Source organism: Mobula hypostoma, chromosome 27 (assembly GCF_963921235.1).
Source record: "Mobula hypostoma chromosome 27, sMobHyp1.1, whole genome shotgun sequence".
NCBI classification, from domain to species: Eukaryota; Metazoa; Chordata; class Chondrichthyes; order Myliobatiformes; family Myliobatidae; genus Mobula; species Mobula hypostoma.
The window spans coordinates 18,951,014-18,974,677 of record NC_086123.1 but is presented as its reverse complement, the minus strand read 5'-3'; the positions used below and the strand labels follow the sequence as shown (position 1 = coordinate 18,974,677).

The following is a 23,664-nucleotide window of genomic DNA, read 5'->3' as shown; positions in this document are numbered from 1 at the left end:
TAACTATCTATACAGTATGCGCTTAAGATTGTTGCACAGTACTGTAGTCTCTAACTTTCCTTCATTTCTGCGTTTTACCTTTGCTGATATCAACCAAGACAGCTGCAGAGTTGGTGCAGAACTCTCATGCAGTAAAGGGCACGATTCAGTGTCTACTACACACAACTATCTTTGGGGCTTCCTAAAGTGGAGGCAAGGTTAATCCACGTCCCGAGGCTCTGAACAGTTTGTGCAATCTGCCCTTCGTTCCTTGACTAAAAATAGAGGTAAAGTTCCTCCCCGCGCCTCATTTGCTGCATCAGGTGGCAACCTTGCCACTTCTCTAGCGTTTGTCTGTTTTTACGAGGCCGAGTTGCGAGCTCGATGCTCAGCCCAACACAGGTGGAACGCGTGCAAGGAGCCGGCCGGATTCGAACCCAGGACCTCCCGCTCCGAAGCCCAGCACCCTGACACCAGCGGTGCAGACGTTGCTTGACTAAACTTGAGGATAAATGATTGTCTCCTGGCAACAAGGAGGAGTTGAGGCCTGGGCCTGGAGTAGATCAGCCATGATGATATTGAATCACAGAACAGCTTTGAGGGAGCAGGTGATCTACAGCTGCTCTTGTTTTCTTGTTTTGATCACTACCAGCAGTCAGGGAGCAGTGAGGTTAAGTGTTTTGAGGAGAAAGGGGAAAAAGCCTAGCTGATAATTGCCTTTGGACATAAAGGAGGTTGAATTCTGTCCATCAAGGGCGCCAAGCTATTGTAATAGAAACCTGGGTTTGACAGGGTGAAACAGGTCACAGCCGGAGGCTCAGTTCAGTATTTTATATCGGCCTGTCACAGTCAACAGTTCCCATTCACCTGAAACCGCCTCCATCCTCAGGGACAGATGATTGCAATTCTGACTGAATGCCTTTGCTAACCCAGTGCACAGTAATTCCAATGCATGCTGGTCCCTTCAGAATCTGGATTCATCAAAACCCGTCTGTCTTCAGAACACCTATTGTACGAGGAAGCAGCCTGGCCCTGAGCCTGCATTGCCTTTTTTCAACATTATGATCTTCCAGTGCAGATCCAATTCCCCCGAATCAGAATCAGGTTTATTATCACTGGCATGTGCCGTGGAATTTGTCAACTTAGCAGCAGCAGTTCAATGCAATACATGATAATATAGAAATAAGTACAAATGTTTGTAAGTAAATTACAGTAAGTACATAGATGTGTATTACAGAGTTAGATTTTTTAAAGTGCAAAGCAGAAATCATATATGAAAAAGTGTGAGGTCAAGTTCAATGTTGTTGTTTAAAGTTAAATTGGACAGCTATATGGACAGGAAAGGAATGGAGGGTTATGGGTTGAGTGCAGGTCAGTGGGACTAGGTGAGAGTAAGAGTTCGGCAGGGACTAGAAGGGCCGAGATGGCCTGTTTCTGTGCTGTAATTGTTATATGGTTATATGGTTATAGTGTTCATGGGTTCAATGTCCATTTAGGAATCGGATGCCAGAGGGGAAGAAGCTATTCCTGAATCACTGAGTGTCTGCCTTCGGGCTTCTGTATCTCCTTCCTGATGGTAACAGTGAGAAGAGGGCATGTCCTGGGTGATGGGGGTCATTAATAATGGATGCCACCTTTCTGAGGCACCACTCCCTGAAGATGTCTTGGATACTATGGACCCTGGTACCCAAGATGGAGCTGACTAATTTTACAATTTTCTGTAGCTTCTTTCGGTCCTATGCAGTAGCCTTCCCCGCCCCCCCCCCACCCCCACCAGACAGTGGTACAGCCAGTGGGAATACTCTCCATGGTATATCTATACAAGTTTTGGAGTGTTTTAGGTGACAAACCAAATCTCTTCAAACTCCTGATGAAATATGGCCACTATCTTGCCTTCTTTATAGCTGCATCAATATGTTGGGAAGAGGTTAGACCCGCAGAGATCTTGACACCTAGGAACTTGAAATTGCTCACTCTCTCCACTTCTGATCCCTCGGTGAAGATTGGTTCATGTTCCCTAGTTTACCCATCTTGATACCCTTGTATCATCAGCAAATTTATGATATCCTTGTATCATCAGCAAATGTATAGATGGTATTTGAGCTATGCCTAACCACACAGTCATGGGAATAGAGAGAGTAGAGCAGAGGACTAAGCACACACCCCTGAGGTGCACCAGTGTTGATCATCAGCGAGGAGGCAATATTATTTCCATTCCACACAGATTGTGGTCTTCTGGTTAGGAAGTTGAGGATCCAATTGCAGAGGAAGGTACAAAGGCCTAGGTTCTGTAGCTTATTTATTAGGAATGTGGGAATAATGGTATTAAACGCTGAGCTATAATCAACAAACAGCATCCTGACATAGGTGTTCGTGTTGTCCAGGTGGTCTAAATCCGTGTGGAGAGCCATTGAGATTGCATCTGCCATTGACGTATTGTGGCGATAGGCAAATTGCAGTGGGTCCAGATCCTTGCTGAGGCAGGAGTTCAGTCTAGTCATGACCAACCTCTCAAAGCATTTCATCGCTGTCGATGTGATTGCTACTGGGCCATAGTCATTAAGACAGAGCACACGACGTTGCTCAGGCACTGGTATAATTGTTGCCTTTTTGAAGCAGGTGGGAACTTCCGTCCGTTACAGTGAGAGGTTTAAAATGTCCTTGAATACTCCTGCCAGTCGGCTGGCACAGGTTTTCAAAGCCCTACCAGGTAATCCAACGGGGCCCTCCGCCTTGCGAGGGTTCACCTTCCTGAACGTGTGAGGTCAGCCTCTGAGACAGAGATCAAAGGGTCACCGGGCGCATCAGGGATCTTCACAGCTGTAGTTACCGTATATCCTCCCTCTCAAAGTGGGCATAGAAAGCGTTGAGCTCACTTGGAGTGAAACATCGCTGGCATCCATGTCGCCACCCTCTCGCGAAATTGTTTCTTCGGTCTTGAAATAGCGCTCCCGGTTTTCCTGTGTAGACTTGGATCACCAGGCATAAATGTCGCCGGCCTAACCTTCAGCAGACGACGTACCTCCTGGTTCGTCCACGGCTTTTGGTTTGGGAATGTACAGCAAGTTTTTATAGGCACACTCTCATCCACACAGGGTTTAATGAAGTCGGTCACGTTCTCATCCAGGTTCGAAGATGAATCCCTGAATTGTCCAGTCCACCAATTCAAAGCAGTCCTGTAGGCGCTCCCGTGCTTCCCTTATCCATACCCTCTTGGTCCTCACTACTGGTGCTGCAGTCTTCAGTCTCTGCCTATACTTAGGGAGTAGAAGTACATCCAGGTGATCCCGAAGTGAGGGTGTGGAATAGCACGGTGAGCATTCTTGATGATGGTCTGACAATGGTCCACAGTCTTGCTTCCTCTGGTGCTACAAGTGATTTGTTGATGGTAATTATTTAGCGACTTTTTCAGCCTGGCCTGGTTAAAACCCCCCAGAATGATGGTGAAGGCGTCAGGGTGCGCTGTTTCATGCGTGTTGATCCCATTGCTCGGATCATCTGTTTGATGTTGACCTGAAGTGGAACGGACGCCGCTACCAAAATGATCGGCAGGTAAAATGGACGGAACTTACTTGCGAGATATTCCAGGTCTGGTGAGCAGAACTGATACACTTCTGTACCAAGAGGTGCTGATTACGAGGCATACACCTCCCGCCTCTGCTTTTGAGAGACTCGACAGTCCTATAGCGAACCTGTCAAACTGAATCGCTGCGTCCAGTACGGAAGGGGTTAACCAGGATTCCGTGAAACAAAGGGAGCACGTGGTCCTAATGTCCCTCTGATTCAGCACCCTCGATTTTATTTATTAGAGACTGCACGTTTGCCAGCAAGGTAGTTGGCACCGGGAGTCGAAACCCCGTTGTCTTAAATGCACCTGTATTCCTGATCGGCAGCCACATTTCCTCCAAGGAGTCTGACAAGAACTACGGCCAACATCGGCTTTGTTTCTGTTGGTTGTTCAATTGTATCGAAACATCCTTATTAACTGTACAGACCTTAAAAGCAGTTGTGATTCTCAGCTGTATCAGGCTAAAATGGGAATATTTAATCGTATCCAGCGGGCCGCGCTTACAAGAAGATCGCCCCAAGACGCCCCGGAATTAGAAGGGGTATTTCGATATCCTTTGATTTCTTTAACAGTTGGAGATCTTGTGCATTTGATCTGGTTTGAATTAATTCATTAGCTGAGCCTCCGTGCCCCTCCAGGGCAGAGAGTTCCAAAAGTTCATCACCTCATATATTAAGAAATTTATCCTCATTTCAGACCATAAGATATAGGAGCAGAATTAGGCCATTTGGCCCATTGAGTTTGCTGCTCCATTTCATCATGGCTGATCCATTTCCCTCAGCCCCAGTCTCCTGCCTTCTCCCCGTATCCCTCATGCCCTGACTAATCAAGAATGCATCAACCTCTGCCTTAGATATAGCCAGTGATTTGGCCTCCACAACCGCATGTGGCAAAAGAATTCCACAGATTCACCTCTCTTGGGCTAAAGAAATTCCTCCTCATCTCTATTCCTCCTCATCTTTAATGGAGGACCCTCTATTCTGAGGCTGTGCCCTCTGGTCCTAGACTCACCACCACAGAAAAACACCCTCTCCACATCCACTGATCGATAGGCTTCAAAATGGTTTAGTCTGGGACTGAACATAGAGCATAGAACAGTACAGGCCCTTCGGCCCATGATGTTGTGCCAGCTTTCTAACCTGCCCCAAGATCAATCTACCCCTTCCCTCCCACACAGCTCTCCATTATTCTTGTATGCATGAGCCTATCAAAGAGTCTCTTAAAAGTCCCTAATCTATCAGCCTCTATCACACCCCCACAACCGTCAGTGTGCTCCATGCACTTGCCCTCTCTGTAAAAAAAATCTACCTCTGTTAACCCCTATGCTTTCTACCAATCACCTTAAAAATATGTCCTCTTGATTTAGTCATTGCTACTCTGGGGAAAATGCGCTGGCTGTCCACACTCTCTAAGCCTCTTATCATGTTATACACCTCTATCGAGTTGCCTCTCACCTTCCTTCACTCCACCTGTAACCCTTAATTATAGACTCCACCCTGTTGATCCCCAAGAAAACGTTGTGTGTTTCAGTGAGGTCCTCTCCCACTTTTCTTTGCTCCAAGTATTCAGTCTAGTCAGCTCAAGCTCGGTCCGTAGGGGAGATATACCCTCAGTGGAAGCACTCCAATGAAACTTTGCTGCATGCACTTTCTTTTGATTTAGAACATAGACAACCTACAGCAAAGCTGTGCCAAACATGTACTTAGTTTAGAAATTACCCAGGGTTACCCATAACCCTCTATCTTTCTAAGCTCCATGTACCTATCCATGAATCTCTTAAAAGACCCTATTGTATCCGCCTCCACCACCGTCGCCAGCAGCCCATTTCTTTGTTTCTTTTAAATAAGGAGACCAAAAACTGCACAGATACTCCTGATAACCATATAACCATATAACAATTACAGCACGGAAACAGGCCATCTCAGCCCTTCTAGTCCATGCCGAACTCTTACTCTCACCTCATCCCACCGACCCGCACTCAGCCTATAACCCTCTATTCCTTTCCTATCCATATAGCTGTCCAAGTTAACAATGACCTATCTCATTCCCTAACAGAAGATCCAACACTGCCCCTTCTCTAGTTGGTCTCACCAAGGCCTTAAGGCAAAGGTTGACAGGTTCTTGATTAGTAAGGGCATGAAAGGTTAGGGGGAGAAGGCGGGATTATGGTGTTGAGAGGGAAAATAAATCCGCCATGATGGGATGGTGGGGCAGACTCAATGGGCCAACATATGGTTTCACTGCAGCTGGTGGTTGATGAAGTGGATGATGGTGAATGGGGAGTCACGTTCTACTGGATGGTGTTGAGGTTCTGGATAACTGGCCAATCTGCACTCAATCAGGCAAATGGAGAATATTCTACCACTCTCTTGCTTTACACCCAAAGTGAGGGGTCAAAAGGAGAGTCATTCACTGAGGAATACTCATCCGCTCACCTTCTCACATAACTCTATATGAACCCTGTTACATCAGTACCATTAGTTTCCTCTCAGGTATACATTATTATGTTTCAATTCACCTGTCCCCATCTGATACCTGTTAGCTCACAGTTTACACTGCAACTTACCAAAAAAAAAGTCCGTGCAGACTCGTGTAAATCACAGACAGCTTCAGCCATTGAGAGGCTAGACATGAAAAAAAGGGGAAAAGATGAGAAAGAAATGGAGAAGGATAAGTAATCCAAGACAAACTGTTTAAGGGGAAGCTTTGGAAAGAAAGATGAAAACAGTGGACAATAATTAGAAACAGGGAGACAACAGCTGAAGAGAAGCCCAAGTCATGTTATGTTCAAAGTTGAAAGTAAATTTATTATCAAAGTACATATATGTCACCATCTACAACCCAGAGATTTATTTTCTTGCAGACATTCACAGTAAATACAAGAAACACTATAGAATCAATGAAAGACTGCGCCCGACAGGAGCGACAAACAACCAAAGTGCAAAAGACAACAAACTTTACAAATACACAAAGAAAAAAATAATAAATAAACAAGCAATAAATATCAAGAACATGAGTCGAAGAGTCCTTGAAAGTGAGTCCATAGGTTGTGGGAACAGTTCAGTGATGGGGTGAGTGAAGTTGAGTGAATTTATCCTCTCTGGTTCAAGAGTCTGATAGTTGAGGGAAAATAACTGTTCCTGAACCTGTTGGTGTGGAGAGGAACAATTTAAAATAAAAGTGCAGACATTTTTATCAATATTATGATTTTATTTGTAAAATTTATGAACATAATCTTTCAAAAATTTATAAAAATAACTCCAGTAAAAGAATAATTGTAAGATAAATGTCCAAAAGACTATTGATAGACTTTATAGAAAGGCTCAACGGAAACTCTCCAAAATATCAACTGTGACCATGGTCAGCAGTTCAGAATGGGGAGGTTTAGTGCTGGAGTCTTCCTGCAGAGACTGGGTGCAAGTCTTGCACTATTGCTGTTGGACAGTAGAGGGCGTACTCTCGTTCAGGTGAAATGGTAAACTGAAGCTGTATCTGTTAGAAACAAAAACCGGGAATGCTTTGGGAGGAAAAGCCAGTATCCAATACTCCACATGTGGCCTAACCAGAGTCTTATACAGTTGCAACATAACCTCTTGACTTTTGAACTCAATGTCTCGACCAATAAAAGCAAGCATTCCATAAGCTTTCTTAGCCTTGTTGGCAAATTAACATTCAATGCATGCCTGTACATTGCTTAAATCTATATTTTACACTATAATGCAAACTTTTACTCCCCTATTCCTTGAGTTATATTTATAACAAGCTTCTCACATTTGATAGGTTAAAAACCCCAGAATATTAAGGAGGGAAGATCTGGAATAAACCTGTTAGATTTCATCCTCTTAAAATTATTCCAATCTGGATGTCACATTTTCCCGAGTTAGTCTTTGGTCCCAACCCTGGCCCCACCCACCAGCATCAGGAGTGATTTAGAAGTACAGTAACTGACCTTGGTGATGATTAGAATCAAGTTCTTCATCACCCACAGGTCTCAAAAGTGTTATTTAGTGGCTGCAGTGCAGTGTAAGATACAGTTACTGTAAGCTACAAAAGAAAGTATTGCGGGGAGGAATAGTTGGGGGGGGGTGTTCATGGACTGTTCAGGTATCTGATGGTGGAGGGGAAGAAGCTGTTGAGGGTGGGTCTTCAGGCTCCTGCGCCTCCTCCCTGATGGTAGTAATGAGAAGAGGGCATGTCCTGCCTCCTTCACAGTAGATACCACCTTCTTGAGGCAATGGTTCTTCAAGATTTACTCAATGTTGGGGAGACGTGCTCGTGATGGAGCTGGAAAAGTCTACAAGACTCTGCAGCCTCTTTCAATCCCGCGCGCTGGAACCTCCCCTGTCTCCTATCTCTTTCTCTACCTCCACTCACTTCCTGCTGAAACTCTCATCCAGGCCTCTGCAACTCCAGGATCTGTCCATTCCAAAGCATCTCATTGCTCTCTCCACAGACCTGGTTTTCCCAAAGTCCTACTGTCCAACTCACACCATTCCATTCACACAGTGAATTTTCCCCTTCTCCAGTGTTGTACCCTCCTCTCTCCTTCCAATCCTTGCACAATACACCACATTAAAGGGTCCTTTATTCATCTGCTTAAATGACATTGTCAACATTGTTGTGTGCTGGGGCAGCAGGCTGAGGGTATCAGACACCAACAGAATCAACAAACTCATCCGTAAGGCCAGTGATGTTGTGGGGATGGAACTGGACTCTCTCACGGTGGTGTCTGAAAAGAGGATGCTGTCCAAGTTGCATGCCATCTTGGACAATGTCTCCCATCCACTACATAATGTACTGGTTGGGCACAGGAGTACATTCAGCCAGAGACTCATTCCACCGAGATGCAACACAGAGCGTCTATCTGAGCATCTATGGCGAGTTCCTACTTCGTGAAAGAAATATCATTAGGAATGCAGCCACATAGTCTGATGATCCCTGGTGAAGGAAATGGATCATACTGGATCTCAAGGTTCCTTGCTGATACTTTTCTTCGAAATATTTATTTATTTAGAGTTACAGCTCAGCAACAGACCCTTCTGGCCAGAGGAGCCAGTACCTCCCAATTACACCCATGTGACCAATGGGATGTTGGAGGAAACCAGGATACGCTGAGGAAACCTACATGGTCACAGCGAAAATGGACAAACATCTTAGAGTGGACAAACATCATTCGTAAGGCCAGTGATATTGTGGGGGATGGAACTGGACTCTCTGACGGTGGTGTCTGAAAAGAGGATGCTGTCCAAGTTGCATGCCATCTTGGACAATGTCTCCCATCTACTACATAATGTACTGGGTGGGCACAGGAGTACATTCAGCCAGAGACTCATTCCACCGAGATGCAACACAGAGCGTCACAGGAAGTCATTCCTGCCTGTGGCCATCAAACTTTACAACTCCTCCCTTGGAGGGTCAGACACCCTGAGCCAATAGGCTGGTCCTGGACTTATTTCATAATTTACTGGCATAATTTACATATTACTATTTAACTGTTTATGGTTTTATTACTATTTATTATTTATGGTGCAACTGTAACGAAAACCAATTTCCCCCGGGATCAATAAAGTATGACTATGACCACATTTGCCACGTTCAATGGTCACCAAACCAGGCTGTACATCTAATTAATGTTCTTAGTCATATCTTGATTAGAGTGCAAATGAATGCAAAGCTACATTTTGCTACAAACACTATGTAGTGGAGGACATTTCCCCCACCCCCCACCCCCCACCCCCTCACCAATTGTGCTGTTATCCCTTCATAGACATAATCACCTATGAAAATGATATTCACATCAGACAGTCAAACAGCTTCAATAAGAATCTACATATTCTACAGCTAGTGCATGATAGACCCAGATGTTTGAGTGACTGTATCATTGAAGAACATTATTTGCATTTACAGGAAAGAGAGTATAAAAACACAACTGAGAAACCACTGAAAGATGACTAAAAATGAGGAGGAAAACAACCAGGAAAGCAAGCACGAAATATACAGTTACATACAAAATGCAGAAAGTAAACAGGTGCCCCGGAAGATTTACAAGGACATTGCTTGGATTGGGGAGCGTGCCTTCATAAAATAGGTTGAGTGAACTTGGCCTTTTCTCCTTGGAGCGACGGAGGATGAGAGGTGACCTGATAGAGGTGTATAAGATGATGAGAGGCATTGATCGCGTAGATAGTCAGAGGCTTTTTCCCTGGGCCGAAATGGATAACAAAGGGAGTTTAGTTTTAAGGTGCTTGGAAGCAGGTACAGAGGTAAGTTTTTCCCACACAGAGAGTGTTGGGTGCGTGGAATGCTCTGCCAGTGATGGTGGTGGAGGCAGATTCAACAGGGTCTTCTAAGAGACTCTTAGGTAGGTATATAGAACTTGGAAAAATAGAGGGCTATGCTGTAAGGAAATTCTAGGTTATTGAGAGGCACAACATTGTGGGCCAAGGGTTCTATGCTCTACATGACTGGCGAATTAATAATATGAAGAAATAGAACATAGAAAAATTACAGCATGATACAGGCCCTTCGGCCCACAAAGCTGTGCTAAACATGTCCTTACCTTAGATGGAGAGATCTTAGCAAATACTTTAGATCTTTCATCTAGGTGTAACTAAAAGGGTCCCACACAGATCAGTGCTGGCACCTCAATTCTTCACAACCTGTATGAATAACTCAAATGAGGGTTCCAAAGGGAATGTAGACCAAATTGAGGAACTTACAGAACATGTAGGTTAGCAAATTAAGTGAGTAAAGGGACATTGAATGGGTATAAATTCACCTTAAGGAGTAAAACGTGCAAACTATGAGGCTGTCCATCTTGGGTGGAAGAATAAAAAGCCAAATGTTTAGATAGAGATGTTTTAGGACTCTGCTGCACAGGTGAGGGCGCCAATGGCTGAAACATGCTGGTAGACAGCTACAGCAGCAAGTAGGAAGTCCTACACAATGTTGGCTTGAGCGGAGTGTAAGAGTAGGGAAGCGTTGCTATAAATGGACACTTGACTTGGGTTACTACACATTGTCTATAATAAACATGAGAAAGTCTGCAGATGCTGGAAATCCAAAGCAACACGCGCAGAATGCAGGTCAGGCAGCATCAATGGAAATAAATAAACAGTTGATGTTTCAGTCCAAGACCCTTCTTCATGACTGAAATTCTATCATGGTACCCTGTAAAGAATGATACATCTACATCTACTTGAGGCAGTTTAGAGATGCAGGAAGCAATCTCTCTCTCTCTCTCTCTCTCTCTCTCTCTATATATATATATATATATATATATATATGTCTTTTAAAGCTGGGCAGACCAACCATTGCTCTGAGCAGGAATAATTTATTTACTTATTTTTAAATAAACACAGCCTGAAACTGTGCTGCACATTAATAACACACTTTATAAAAAGCACGGCAACAAAGGATACGTGCGCAGGAGCATTGCAGTCACTGCGTGGCTGCGCACCCGCACAGCTTAGGGGACACAGTGGCAGAGTGAATGTTCCCTTCTGCGTAGGATCTAGAAATGGGCTAAGTTTCAGAAAAAGGGAGGCACATTTTTAAATGGAGTTGAGAATGAATCTCTCAATACGTTCGTGGCTTTGCTGCTGAGACATTTCTTCAAAGTCTTCCCTTCCTCAGTGTCCCAAAAATGTATTCATTTCCTGTTTCATTGTCCTTCTGATCTAGCACCGAGAACACCTCGAGGTACAGGATAATTCACTACCTTTCTATACTTACGTTTTTTCAAATGTACTTACAAGAAAATTATGGTAACACAATAAAGGCAAGGACAGTTGAAATAAAAAAAAAAGAAAACACATGGAACTAGTCCTTCTGCTTTGCTCAGCCCTTTGTTTAACAGAATATACTGTTTCAATGTTAATTTGGGAGCTCCTATTTTCACTGCAAAGCCCCCTATAAAGAACAGTTAAATCAATGGATTACCTGTATTATGAATGACAATTAATACAAACTTTTTTTTAGAAAAAAAGACGGCAAGAATCACTGCTGTAAGAAATCCTATTTGAGTAGTCTGTGAGCAATTTTTAAAGTTTCTACAAAAATTACATATTACAAAATTATTGGTAGAATTTACAAATGTCAGCAGACTGGCTAATTTAAGCAAACATATCCACAGTTCACTAAATTCTATCGGGTTAAGTATTTCTACAGACTAGTCTTCCCGCAGATACTGTTCAGGTATTTCATCTTCATTTGCCGGCTGAATTGCAGGCTGCTGTGTGTCTTTAACTGACTCCTCTTTCCCCTTGAGACGAATTTCTTCGACCTGAACTTCAGCTAGTTTCGCCTCAGCTTTCAGGGCGATTTGTTTCACTTCATTCACCTGGGTCTGGGACACCTGAACGTGTGTGTGCACAGACACTGAGGCTGGATCTGCACCTGTCGAAGGAAGATTGAAGGCTGGTTATTTAGAATGCACTCGGCCAAAGGCTCAGGGAAACTCTCACTCAGATGTGAATTGAATTGACATTACTTATATTCTTCATATACATGAGTAAAAACCTTTATGTTACGCCTCCTTCTAAATGTGCAATTTATAGTAATTTATAGTAAATAGCATGGGTTGATTATATTTCGGACCAAAACTATTTTAAATTGTAATTTCCACACTCTCACTGGAGTTCAGAATAACAAGGGGAGATCTCACTGAAACCTATCAAAAATTGAAAGGCCTTGATAGAGTGGATTTGGAGAGGATGTTTCCTGAAGTGGAGGAGCCTAGGACCAGAGGGCACAGCCTTGGAATAGAGGGGCATCCATCTAGAACAAAGATGAGGAGGAATTTCTTTAGCTAGAGGGTGATGAATCTGTGGAATTCACTGCCACAGACTGCTATGGAGGTCAAGTCATTGGGTATATTTAAAGTGGAGTTTGCTAGGTTCTCGATTAGTAAAGGAGTCAAAGGTCATGGGGAGAAGGCAGGAGAATGGGGTTGAGAGGGAAAATAAATTAGCCATGATGGAATGGCAGATCAGACTCAATGGGCCAAATGGGCTAATTCTGCTCCTATGAAATGGTGAAATCCAATAACCTTTTGGGCAAAATTATCAACGGCTTCAGAACAGATGCAGGTAAGTGGAATAAAGATGAGCTGAGTACAAACTGGGAGAAGGCAACAGAAAACTAACTGATTGAAGGTGGCAGCATTCATGTTTAGAAAAAAAAGTCCAACAATTTTTTTTAAACTATTACAAGGGTCCCAGAGGGAAACATGAATGGACATACAATCCTGATTCTAAATGACGAGCGTCTACAGAAAAAGTTCATCCATAATTCTACATACATTGGCTATCATAAGATTTATGTTCTGCTCATGTCCGACAAGGCACGCGTTCACAATTTAACAGCAAAATAACCACACCTCAAAGGGATGCCCACCCTTAAACAGACAAAAGGTCAGAATGGAAGCTTTTCTTCCCCCCTGGTTTTGCTGGTGGTGAAATTTTCATGCCAATATGACACCAAATTATTAGTCTGATGATTTTTCTCTCTCTCTCTCTTTCCCCCTTCCCTGGCACACCACACATGACTCAGAAAGAATAAGGGCGGGTTGACCCAGTTTTGCTTCAGACTCAAAAATGCGTGGATTTTCAAATCATTTGCATATTTTCTCTGGCTCTTGTGTGAATTGAAAGTCTTCTTCAGCCTGTTGGATGATTGCATTTGTTACTTTAATGGCCAGAAAATCTATTTTATTGAACTGGAAGGAGACCAATCCTACTACTACATTCCCAAACTATATTATGTTTAAATTTAGAAAAAATTAGAAGTGATATTTTTGATCCTTCGGTTAAATTTGAAGAAACTTGGAAACCATTTATTCAACATTTTCATATGATGTAATTTGATTTTTCCAAATCCTTCTTATTAACTTAAAATACATGAATAGAGGAGCAGAGCTGACGACATTACTGAACGTGTTAGATTTAAGATATTGGTCTAACCCTGTTTTGTTCCGTTTGCTTTTTTGGGTTTAGTATTTAGTTCTTTTTTTTGGGGGGGGGGGTTTCTTTGTATTTTTTTTTCTTTTTACTTCTTTTTTTCTTTATGATTAATTACATTGTGTGTTTGTAAGTCTATTATACCTGTGTTATCTGAAATCTTTTCTGTATATGTTTATTAACAATAAGACTATTCCAATCTCTCTGTACCAACATTGTTATTTTATTTATAATTTTGGAAAAATTAATAAAAAGATTTAAAAAGAAAGAAAGAGCTAAAGTCATGGAAGTTTGCTTCAAGAATTGGGAGTGAGTTAATGGAAGTGTGGGGAATGTTGCTTTATCGGGAAAATTACTGTGGAATAGCGTTGCTCTGTGAGTTGGCATAACCTCAGTGAGCTGCAATGGCTTTGACCCATGTCACAAAGAAATGCGGAAATTCTTAAAATTATTATCTTTAATTTTACACAGAACAGCTTTTTACATTCCAAGTCAAACTGGAATGTAACATTTACAATAATTTTTCTATCCCTTTAATTCTTACTGAATATTCATTCATGATGTACCATGTCATATGACGTGGACGATCATGATCTTTCCGTGACCATGATTATTCGGCAAATTTTTCAACAGGAGTGATTTGCCATTGCCTTCTTCTGGGCAGTGTCTTTACAAGAGGGGTGACCCCAACCATTATCAATACTCTTCAGAGCTTGTCTGCCTGGCGTCAGTGATCACATAACCAGGACTTGAGATCTGCACCAACTGGTCGTACAACCATCCACCTCCTGCACCCATGGCTTTGTGTGACACTGATCGGGGGCTAAGTAGGTGCAACACTTTGCCCAAGGGTGATCTGCAGGCTAGCGGAGGGAAGGAGTGCCTTACATCTCTTCGGTAGAGACGCATCTCCACCCTGCCGTCCAAACTAAATATTACACATCTAAACTTGCAGGGTGTGTACTATCTACAAGATCTAAACTTGCAGCAGTATGTCCTATCCACAAGATGCACTTCAACAACACACCAAAGTTCTCAAGACAGCACCTTCCGGATCCACGACCACTACCATCTAGAGGGATGAGAACAGCAGATACCTGGGGGCACCACCACTCGGAAATCCCCCTCCAAGTCACTCACCATCCTGACTTGGAAACATATCCCCATTCCTTCATTGTCGCTGGGTCAAAATCATGGAACTCCCTCCCTAACAGCACTGTGGGTGTACGTACACCTCAGGGACTGCAGCGGTTCAAGAAGGCAGCTCATCACCACCTTCTCAAGGGTAACTAGGGATGGGTAATAAATGCTGGCACAGCTGGTGACACCCACATCCCGTAAATGAGTAAACCGTAAAAATCTAGGCAACTGCTGCTCCAACATACACGTACCTGCCTGATACGCAGCCTCGGCTGCCGTTTCACATAGCTGGACTGCGGTCATCCACTTGGTCTCAAAACTGAGATAACTCTCCTGCTTCTCTTTCATCTGCAAAGACCCAACAAAATGCAACTTTACTTTATACTTTATTGTCGCCAAACAATTGATACTAGAACGTACAATCATCACAGCGATATTTGATTCTGCACTTCCCGCTCCCTGGATTACAAATCGATAGTAAATATTAAAAATTTAAATTATAAATCATAAATAGAAAATAGAAAAATGGGAAGTAAGGTAGTGCAAAAAACCGAGAGGCAGGTCCGGATATTTGGAGGGTACGGCCCAGATCCGGGTCAGGATCCGTTCAGCAGTCTTATCACAGTCGGAAAGAAGCTGTTCCCAAATCTGGCCGTACGATACACACCACTTATCTAAAGTTAATACAAAGTTTCTTAAAGTATACTCATTAACACTAATAAGGTGGTTTTGCAATGGGCAGCATGATGTTGCAATTTTATCCATGTTCATGGGGGTGGGGGCAGTAGTGTAGTAGTTAGTTAGTCTACAGAACCAGCGACATGGGTTCAATTCCTGCTGCTGCTTTAATAATCACCCCAGCGAGACAGCAACTATACTTCAATAGGAGTTTGAGGAGATTTGGTATGTCAACAAATATACTCAAAAACTTCTAGAGATGTACAGTACTGTGGAGAGCATACTGAAAGGTTGCATCACTGTCTGGTATGGGGGGGGGTGCTACTGCACAGGACCGAAAGCAGCTGCGGAGGGTTGTAAATTTTGTCAGCTCCATTTTGGATACTATTCTACAAAGTACCCAGGATATCTTTAGGGAGCGGTGTCTCAGAAAGGCAGCGTCCGTTATTAAGGACCTCCAGCACCCAGGGCATGCCCTTTTCTCACTGTTACCATCAGGGAGGAGGTACAGAAGCCTGAAGACACACACTCAGTGATTCAGAACAGCTTCTTCCCCTCTGCTATCCGATTCCTAAATGGACATTGAACCCGTGAACACTACCTCACTTTTTAAAATATTATTTCTGAGGTTTTTTTGCAGAATTTTTAATCCATTCAATATACTTATACTGTAATTGATTTACTTATTATTATTTTATTGTTTTTCCTTCTTCTTCTTCTATATTATGTATTGCATTGAACTGCTGCTGCTGCTAAGTTAACAAATTTTAGGACATATGCCAGTGATAATAAACCTGATTCTGATTCTGGTTTCCTCTCACGTTCCAAGGATGTATGGGTTAAAAGGTTAATTGAACACATGGGTGTAATGGGGAGGGTGTTACCGTGCTGTATCTCCAAACAAACAGTTTCCTTTCATAGTTCAAAGACGTGCCGGTAGGCAGGCTACTGCCAACTCACCTTTAGTGTAGGAAAGCAGCTGAAGAACAAAGGGGAATCGATGGGTACAAGTTGCAGGGCTACAGGGGAGCAAGGACGGGGGAAAGTGACCAACAATGTAGCCGTACTGTGAGTCAACTGGAAGAATGGCCTCCTTCTATGCTGTGTCAAGGAAAACGCAGAGCTGTCAATCATATCCAGCAGGTCAGGATATGCTTTCGGAGAGGGGGTGGGGGAGAGGGGGGAGGGGGGGAGGGGGGCAGGGGGAGACACTGATACCAGTGGATAACTTACTACAAAAATGGCCAGTTCTGGCAACAGAGAGCCAGCTGTAGAATTCCATAGTGTCAGGAAGACAACACCATGCCTAGACAGATGAGGAGGCTCTCTTTTCACTGGCAGGCCTGACCCACACAAAATCAGGGTGGGCTGACCCAATTTTGCTCCAAACTCAAAAACACCTGAATTTTCAAACCAGTTGCACATTTCCTCTGGCTATTATGGGGAAAGGAGTAAGAGCCAAAGTAATGGAATTCTGCTTGAGGGTAGAAATGAAGGGTCACGGTGTCCCAGAGTAAAGAAGGATTACCTAGGAGTAGATTGTGTACACGGACACTATTGATTGCTGATGGCAGAAAGTTGAAACACAGCAATGTTCTCTGCCCTCAGTGGCTTTAAAACAGAAAAATATAAGAGGAAACTTTATGAAGTACCTTTACACGAGCTTCAATGATGACCTGCCAAATGGCTGCTTCTTCTTTTTCATTTAGCTTCCTAGTTAACCCATTATACTTCTGTTGAATGGAGATCAGGGTATAGACTGCCTAGATAATACAAAAGTTATTTCGAGATAAAGTAGACTTTCAATTCATGCAACACACATCAAAGTTGCTGGTGAACGCAGCAGGCCAGGCAGCATCTCTAGGAAGAGGTACAGTTGACGTTTCAGGCCGAGACCCTTCGTCAGGACTAACTGAAAGAAGAGCTAGTAAGAGATTTGGAAGTGGGAGGGGGAGGGGGAGATCCAAAATGATAGGAGAAGACAGGAGGGGGAGGGATGGAGCCAAGAGCTGGACAGGTGATTGGCAAAAGGGATATGAGAGGATCATGGGACAGGAGGCCCAGGGAGAAAGAAAAGGGGCGGGGGGGAGCCGAGAGGATGGGCAAGGGGTATAGTGAGAGGGACAGAGGGAGAAAAACGAGAGAGAGAAAAAGAATGTGTGCATATAAATAAATAACTACCGGATGGGTTATGAGGGGGAGGTGGGGCATTAGCAAAAGTTTGAGAAGTCAATGTTCATGCCATCAGGTTGGAGGCTACCCAGATGGAATATAAGGTGTTGTTCCTCCAACCTGAGTGTGGCTTCATCTTGACAGTAGAGGAGGCCGTGGATAGACATATCAGAATGGGAATGTAACGTGGAATTAAAATGTGTGGCCACTGGGAGATCCTGCTTTCTCTGGCAGACAGAGCGTAGGTGTTCAGCAAAGCGGTCTCCCAGTCTGCGTCGGGTCTCGCCAATATATAGAAGGCCGCATCGGGAGCACCGGATGCAGTATATCACCCCAGCCGACTCACAGGTGAAGTGTCGCCTCACCTGGAAGGACTGTCTGGGGCCCTGAATGGTGGTGAGGGAGGAAGTGTAAGGGCATGTGTAGCACTTGTTCCGCTTACATGGATAAGTGCCAGGAGGGAGATCAGTGGGGAGGGATGGGGGGGACGAATGGACAAGGGAGTCGCGTAGGGAACGATCCCTGCGGAAAGCAGAGGAGAGGGGGAGGGAAAGATGTGCTTAGTGGTGTGATCCCGTTCACTACTTTAAATTCATGTTTCCTTAATCAGTATTTTAATCTAACAAACAGCTTCCAGTAAGATGGTGGCACGTATATACACAGCAGCCACTTGGGGACCAACCAAAGGTGCTTTTTTCCTTGTTAAGTGTGGATTTTTTGCAGACCAAGATTATTCCTTACTCCAATAACTACTTGTACAGCAGGCGTATCTCATCAGTGAGGTGCTCCCTGTTCGGAGTAGCCGGCCGGGAGTTGTGAGAGCCAGCTAGCCAGGCTGGGGAACGAGGTCGAATCGGCTGGTCGGGCCAGGGAGCTGGTCGAGCCGGGCTGCAGGGCCAGGGGGATTCGGGTCAGCCCGCTGGGCCGCAGGAGAAGCCGGATTGGGTTCAGAAGAGCTGGCCTGGGTGCAGACCATGCTGCTGCCTGCTACTCGGAGGTGCCACAGTTGGCGACTTCGAGTTGGCACGAAGGCGGCGTGCAGTGAAACTGCGAGCGACTATCATGGACATTCCTTTTGCGATCGGCAAGACCCTGCTGGACATTGATCGCCGCAGGCCTGCTTCCTTTGTTTGGTGGGAGTCGGGCGGTGAGGAGGCAGTGTTGCCGCGGTTGTAACTAGAACTAGGACTCGATCTTCAGGCTTGCATTGTAGAGAAGCGTCTGGGCTCGGCTGGGCGTGGTCTCTCCTGTTGGTGCTGCCCCTAGTGGCTGATCAGTGAAACTACAGGTTGGACTGCAGGAACTTGGTGTAAAATCTGTTTTCTTACGTAACTATGTTCTTTTTTTTCCCCTCCTTTCTAGTTATTTGAATGTGCAGGTATGTTTTTGCACCTCAGCCACTGAGGAACACTGTCTCATTTGGCTGTATCCATGTATGGTCTGAATGTCAATTAATTTGATTTGAAATATTTAGTGTAATGCACACAAAAGGCTAGAGGATCTCAGCAGGTCAGGCAGCATCTACGAAGGGGAATAAACAGTCGACATTTCAGACTGAGACTTTATCGGGACCGGAAAGGAAGGGGGAGGAACTAAGAATAAGGTGGAGGAAGGAAAGTTAGCATGTTTTGTTCTCTGCTCTCAGTAGCTTTAAAACAGACAAACTTGTCAGGAAGCATTGAGAAATACATTTACACAAGCTTCAATTATGACCTGCCAAACGTTTTTACTTAGCTGGCTAGTTAAGTCATTTTATAGCTCTGCTGAAGGGAGATCAGGGTGTAAAAGGATCATTTGCTAATCTCCAAAATTGCTCACTAAATAATGGAATTTTCATTTTGTTTTCTTGAGTTGCCTACATCACATCTTCCATTCTATATTGTAGATAGGGGTTCCATGGATTCCTCGGTTAACAGTAGGGGTCCTTGGCATAAAAAGGGTTGGGAACCCCTGTAGTAGATGCAATAGCCACCTAAAGTCTAGATTCTGCACACACGTTAACTGGAAAACCTGTCATTTCAACTTCTGCAAAGAAAGTAAAGTCTCCAAACTTGAACAACAGGAATAAAAGCTGGGCATTGCTGGCTGGACATCTCTCAGGAGAGGAGTGGAGGATAGTCGACCGTACCACAAAGTGCCACTGCCCCGGCCTTGCAAATGAGAACAGATTGATGCTAACTTTCTCCTCCCTCAGCAGTTACGTGTGCTGAAACTTTACAATTCTTACCGAACATTGAGCAAAGTAATTCTTCTTCACTCACCTTGGTATACTCTGTCAAAGCATCAATGAGTGCAAGAGTAGTTTGTGACAGAAAAGTATTGGCACCATCCGTAACCAATGAAACAGCACGTTTGATTAAATCTTCATGATTGAGAGATGGAGGTTGATGCTATGGAGGAAAAAGTACAATTTTTAGATACATTTGGAAATAAGAACATAAGAAATAGGAACAGGAGTAGGCCATCTGGCCCACTGAGCCCGCCCCACCATTCAATAAGATCATGGCTGATTTATCCACAAACTCAGCTCCACCTCCCTGCCTTTTCCCCATAACTCTTAATTCCCTTACTACGTAAAAACCAATCTAACTGTTTCTTAAATATATTTAGTGAAGGAGCCTCAACTGTTTCCCTGGGCAGAGAATTCCACAGATTCACCACCCTCTGTGAAAAACAGTTTCTCCTCATCTCCATCCTAAGTCTTCTCCCCTGAATCTTGAGGCAATGTCCCCTAGTACTAGTCTCACCTACCAACGGAAACAACTTTCCTACTTCTATCTTATCTATACCTTTCAAAATTTCGTATGTTTCACAACCAATCGTGAACATATTATTTCAGTTGAACAGTTTCATTTTAATTATATATATATATATAATTAAAGGGAAGGGCATTAGGACCCATACAGCTTGGCACCAGTGTCGTCGCAGAGCAATGTGTGGTTAAGTGCCTTGCTCAAGGACACACACGCTGCCTCAGCCAAGTCTCGAACTAGCGACCTTCAAATCACTAGACGAACGCCTTAACCACTTGGCCACATGCCAACACGCGTCATTTTAATTATATCATTGGAATAAGTCACTGTTTTAAGTAGCTGTATTTAAATTGGACTGAAATCTTAAATTTAATTACGTTTTTAAGGTGGAAAGCAAGAAAGCAGCCGATTCACCGATCACAAACACATCAAGGGATTTAAGTATCATGCTGCATTATAAACAGTGAGACGTGTCAGTAGACAGATGGAAAGATACAGGAGTTTTTTTTATTTTGTTTGTTGGCTAGAAAGAAAAATGTCAACACAGCAAAACTAGTTATACTTGTAGGGACAGGAATATCTATATTTACCACCTGTAATCAATTTAGTCTTCTAATGCTTATGCATCTTGCTGACAAAATTTTGCTAAGCCCAAAGTGAGTAAGTTATATCAAATGTCACCCTGGATAACATATTAAAACAGAGGGGTGCATTTTTAAAAAGTAAATCAACTCATATTTCTACTAATTCAGTGTGAAGATTCTTTTGATCAAAAATGAGGTAAACCACTTTAGAGGGGTAAGTTAACATGAAAGTGTGCTTTTAATGAAGTCCTGAATTTTACTCATGCGGATGGTCCTATATTTCTGCTGAACAAATACGATGGATTCTGGTTGATTGGGCCATCGGTTAACCGAGGCAGCCGCTCATTTGGGACGACCCTTAACGAACAAAATCCAAGTGAGAAAATAGCTAGGATTCCATTTGTTTATTTGGAACGCTACACCGTTTAACTGGGACAGGAGGCTGCTGACGAACAATTTCTAACTCGTATCAATCACATGCATTTATGTGATCACTAGACCCTACCCCATGCGTACAGCAAGCAGTTTTTAAATGGTTGCACGTACTTTTAATCAAAAACCAGTGCTCTTTGTCACTGATGGTGAGAAATAAGCAGCAACACAATTCACTGGAGTTTCAAGCATTCGGACTAGGAGATGTCACAACTTCAGAAAGTAGTTTTTGAAGAATTTGAAGGTATTGACAATCATCTTCAAGTTTTTGAAGATTTGGGATGACATCTAAAACTTTGTCAATGTGTGGTGGAGAGTATTTTGACTGGCTGCATCGTAGTCTGGTATGGAAACACCATTGAACAGAAAATCCTGCAGAAAGTAGTGGATATGGCCCAGTCCATCAGGGGTAAATCCCTCCCTATTAAACACATCTACATGGAGCACTGTCACAGGAAAGCAGCATCCAACATCAACAATCCCCAATACTCAGGCCATGCTCCCTCCTCGCTGCTGCGATCGGAGAGGAGGCACAGGAGCATCAGGATCCGCACCACTAGTTTCAGGAACGGTTATTATCCATCAGTCATCAGACTGGTGAACCAGAATCATTCAACTTCACTGATTCCCACAACCTATGGACTCACTTCCAACCACTCTCCTGTACAGAAGAGCTGCTTCTCAAGCTTATTTTTGGCCTTGTTATAAAAAGCTCAGAGTGGGAACAGAACAAGAGTTAAAGTGGCAGCGAAGTTGCAAGTCATTGAGCAAAATGCATCAATTTCTCTAATGTAGAGAAGACTACATTGAAAGTCTCGAATATAGCACAGTGGGTTGGAGAGAGGGTGTGTTGGGTCCCTGCATGGTGGGAAGGGAAGTGGTAAATGGACAGGAGTCGGTCACATGGGAAGGGGGGGTGGCAGAAATCGCAAATTGGGTCAGGTGGCGACTGAGGACACAGGGAACACTATCCCATCACGTCATTTGAGTCAGTTGGGCACCAAAAGCATGGCGGCACCCTAGAGCAGGGGGATCCCAAACCCTTTTTATGCCGTGGACCCATGCAAGGCGTCTGTGGATCCCAGGGTGGGAACCCCCGCCCTGGGGCTTCCCCAACGCACCGCCCCCCGGATTGTTGATGGTCTGATGTCTCAATGCTCATGCGACAAAGTGAATCTTTAATCTGCTCAGGATGGGGAAGAGCAAAGGTGTGGGAAATAACGAGGTGCAGCCAAGGGCTCTGTCAAAGCTATCGGGGAAATCCATGGTTCTCAAAGGAGGAAGTCACCTCAGACACAACTGCACGGAAAGGTTTCATCATTTCAAACACGGAGAGTTACGCCAGGCTGTTAAAGTCTACGACTGTCCCAGGTCCTTTCGGGAACGGTGCTTTCCACGCCTTTGTTACCGCCCCCTTGGTCTGACATCTCATAGTCATAGTCATACTTTATTGATCCCGAGGGAAATTGGTTTACAATCTCAAGATGGACAATGCCACAAGTCACCCGCCAAAGGGACGGATCCTATTCATCTATTAGTGCCTCGCAGACAATCCGAAAATTCTTGAGACAAGTTTGACTTTGAGAGTCAAAATTGCGCAAGATTATTAATTATTGTTATCAGACCGCACACCGTTGTCATCCTTCTCCCAAACACGGAACTCCAGTAAACATCAGCTAGAAACACTCCCGGCTTGAACTACCTTTCGGAGCAGCCACTTTTAGCCGGGATGGGACAGATTCAGAAAGCCTGCGATGTACCTGTACGATGGGAACAGCGGCCAGCGTCGCTCCCAGCCCCAGTGCCACTTTCCGCCACCCTCCAGCGAGGATCTTGCGCTGGGACAAGGCCAAGGGGAATAACCTTCAAAAAGACAGATTAAAGGCGGGTGAGAGCGGCAGCGGCTTCGGGGGAGGGAGAGCCGGGAGCCCCGCACGACCACCGCTCACACAGTACCTCGTCAGCCGGCCACACGGACGCACCAGCCTGCAGAACGTCGCAGCCATTGTATCAACATTCCAGCCGCCCGTTACGTCAGCACGGCGGAACTTTAAAGTGTGTCACGTGATCCCGCACGCCTGGCGTCATCACTGCGGGGAACCGCTCGGAGGGGTGATCGCAAGTCCAATCGGCCGGTCAGATGGCTGATGTCCCAGTGCTCACTCCGCATGTGGCCAACACATTCTGTGCTTCGTGCACGATTCGGACTTTTTTTTTAAATGTGGGTCTGGATTTTAATATCCGCAGATAATATAATTTTACATCCAAATTTTGGCTTTACTTTACAATGGGTCGTATTGGTTTCCTGGAAGTGGCCCATTCAGAAAGGGACTTTTCCTGTCCGTTTACTCTGACAGTAAAAATACAACTCCCTTTACTTTCTCTTTCTTAAATCTATC

At 44.1% G+C, this 23,664-nt stretch overlaps 1 protein-coding gene across 1 annotated transcript; it reads right to left on the bottom strand.

Moving 5' to 3' along the window:
* Window positions 1-9,299: 9,299 nt before the first annotated feature.
* Window positions 9,300-23,326, bottom strand: LOC134338595 (diablo homolog, mitochondrial-like). The gene is made up of 6 exons (XM_063034557.1): window positions 23,222-23,326; window positions 23,026-23,128; window positions 19,758-19,886; window positions 16,977-17,087; window positions 14,898-14,994; window positions 9,300-11,944 (listed from the first exon to the last, which is right to left on the bottom strand). The coding sequence occupies exons 1-6, from the start codon at window positions 23,269-23,271 to the stop codon at window positions 11,718-11,720; spliced, it is 717 nt and encodes a 238-aa protein (XP_062890627.1). The 5' UTR covers window positions 23,272-23,326; the 3' UTR covers window positions 9,300-11,717.
* Window positions 23,327-23,664: the final 338 nt, after the last annotated feature.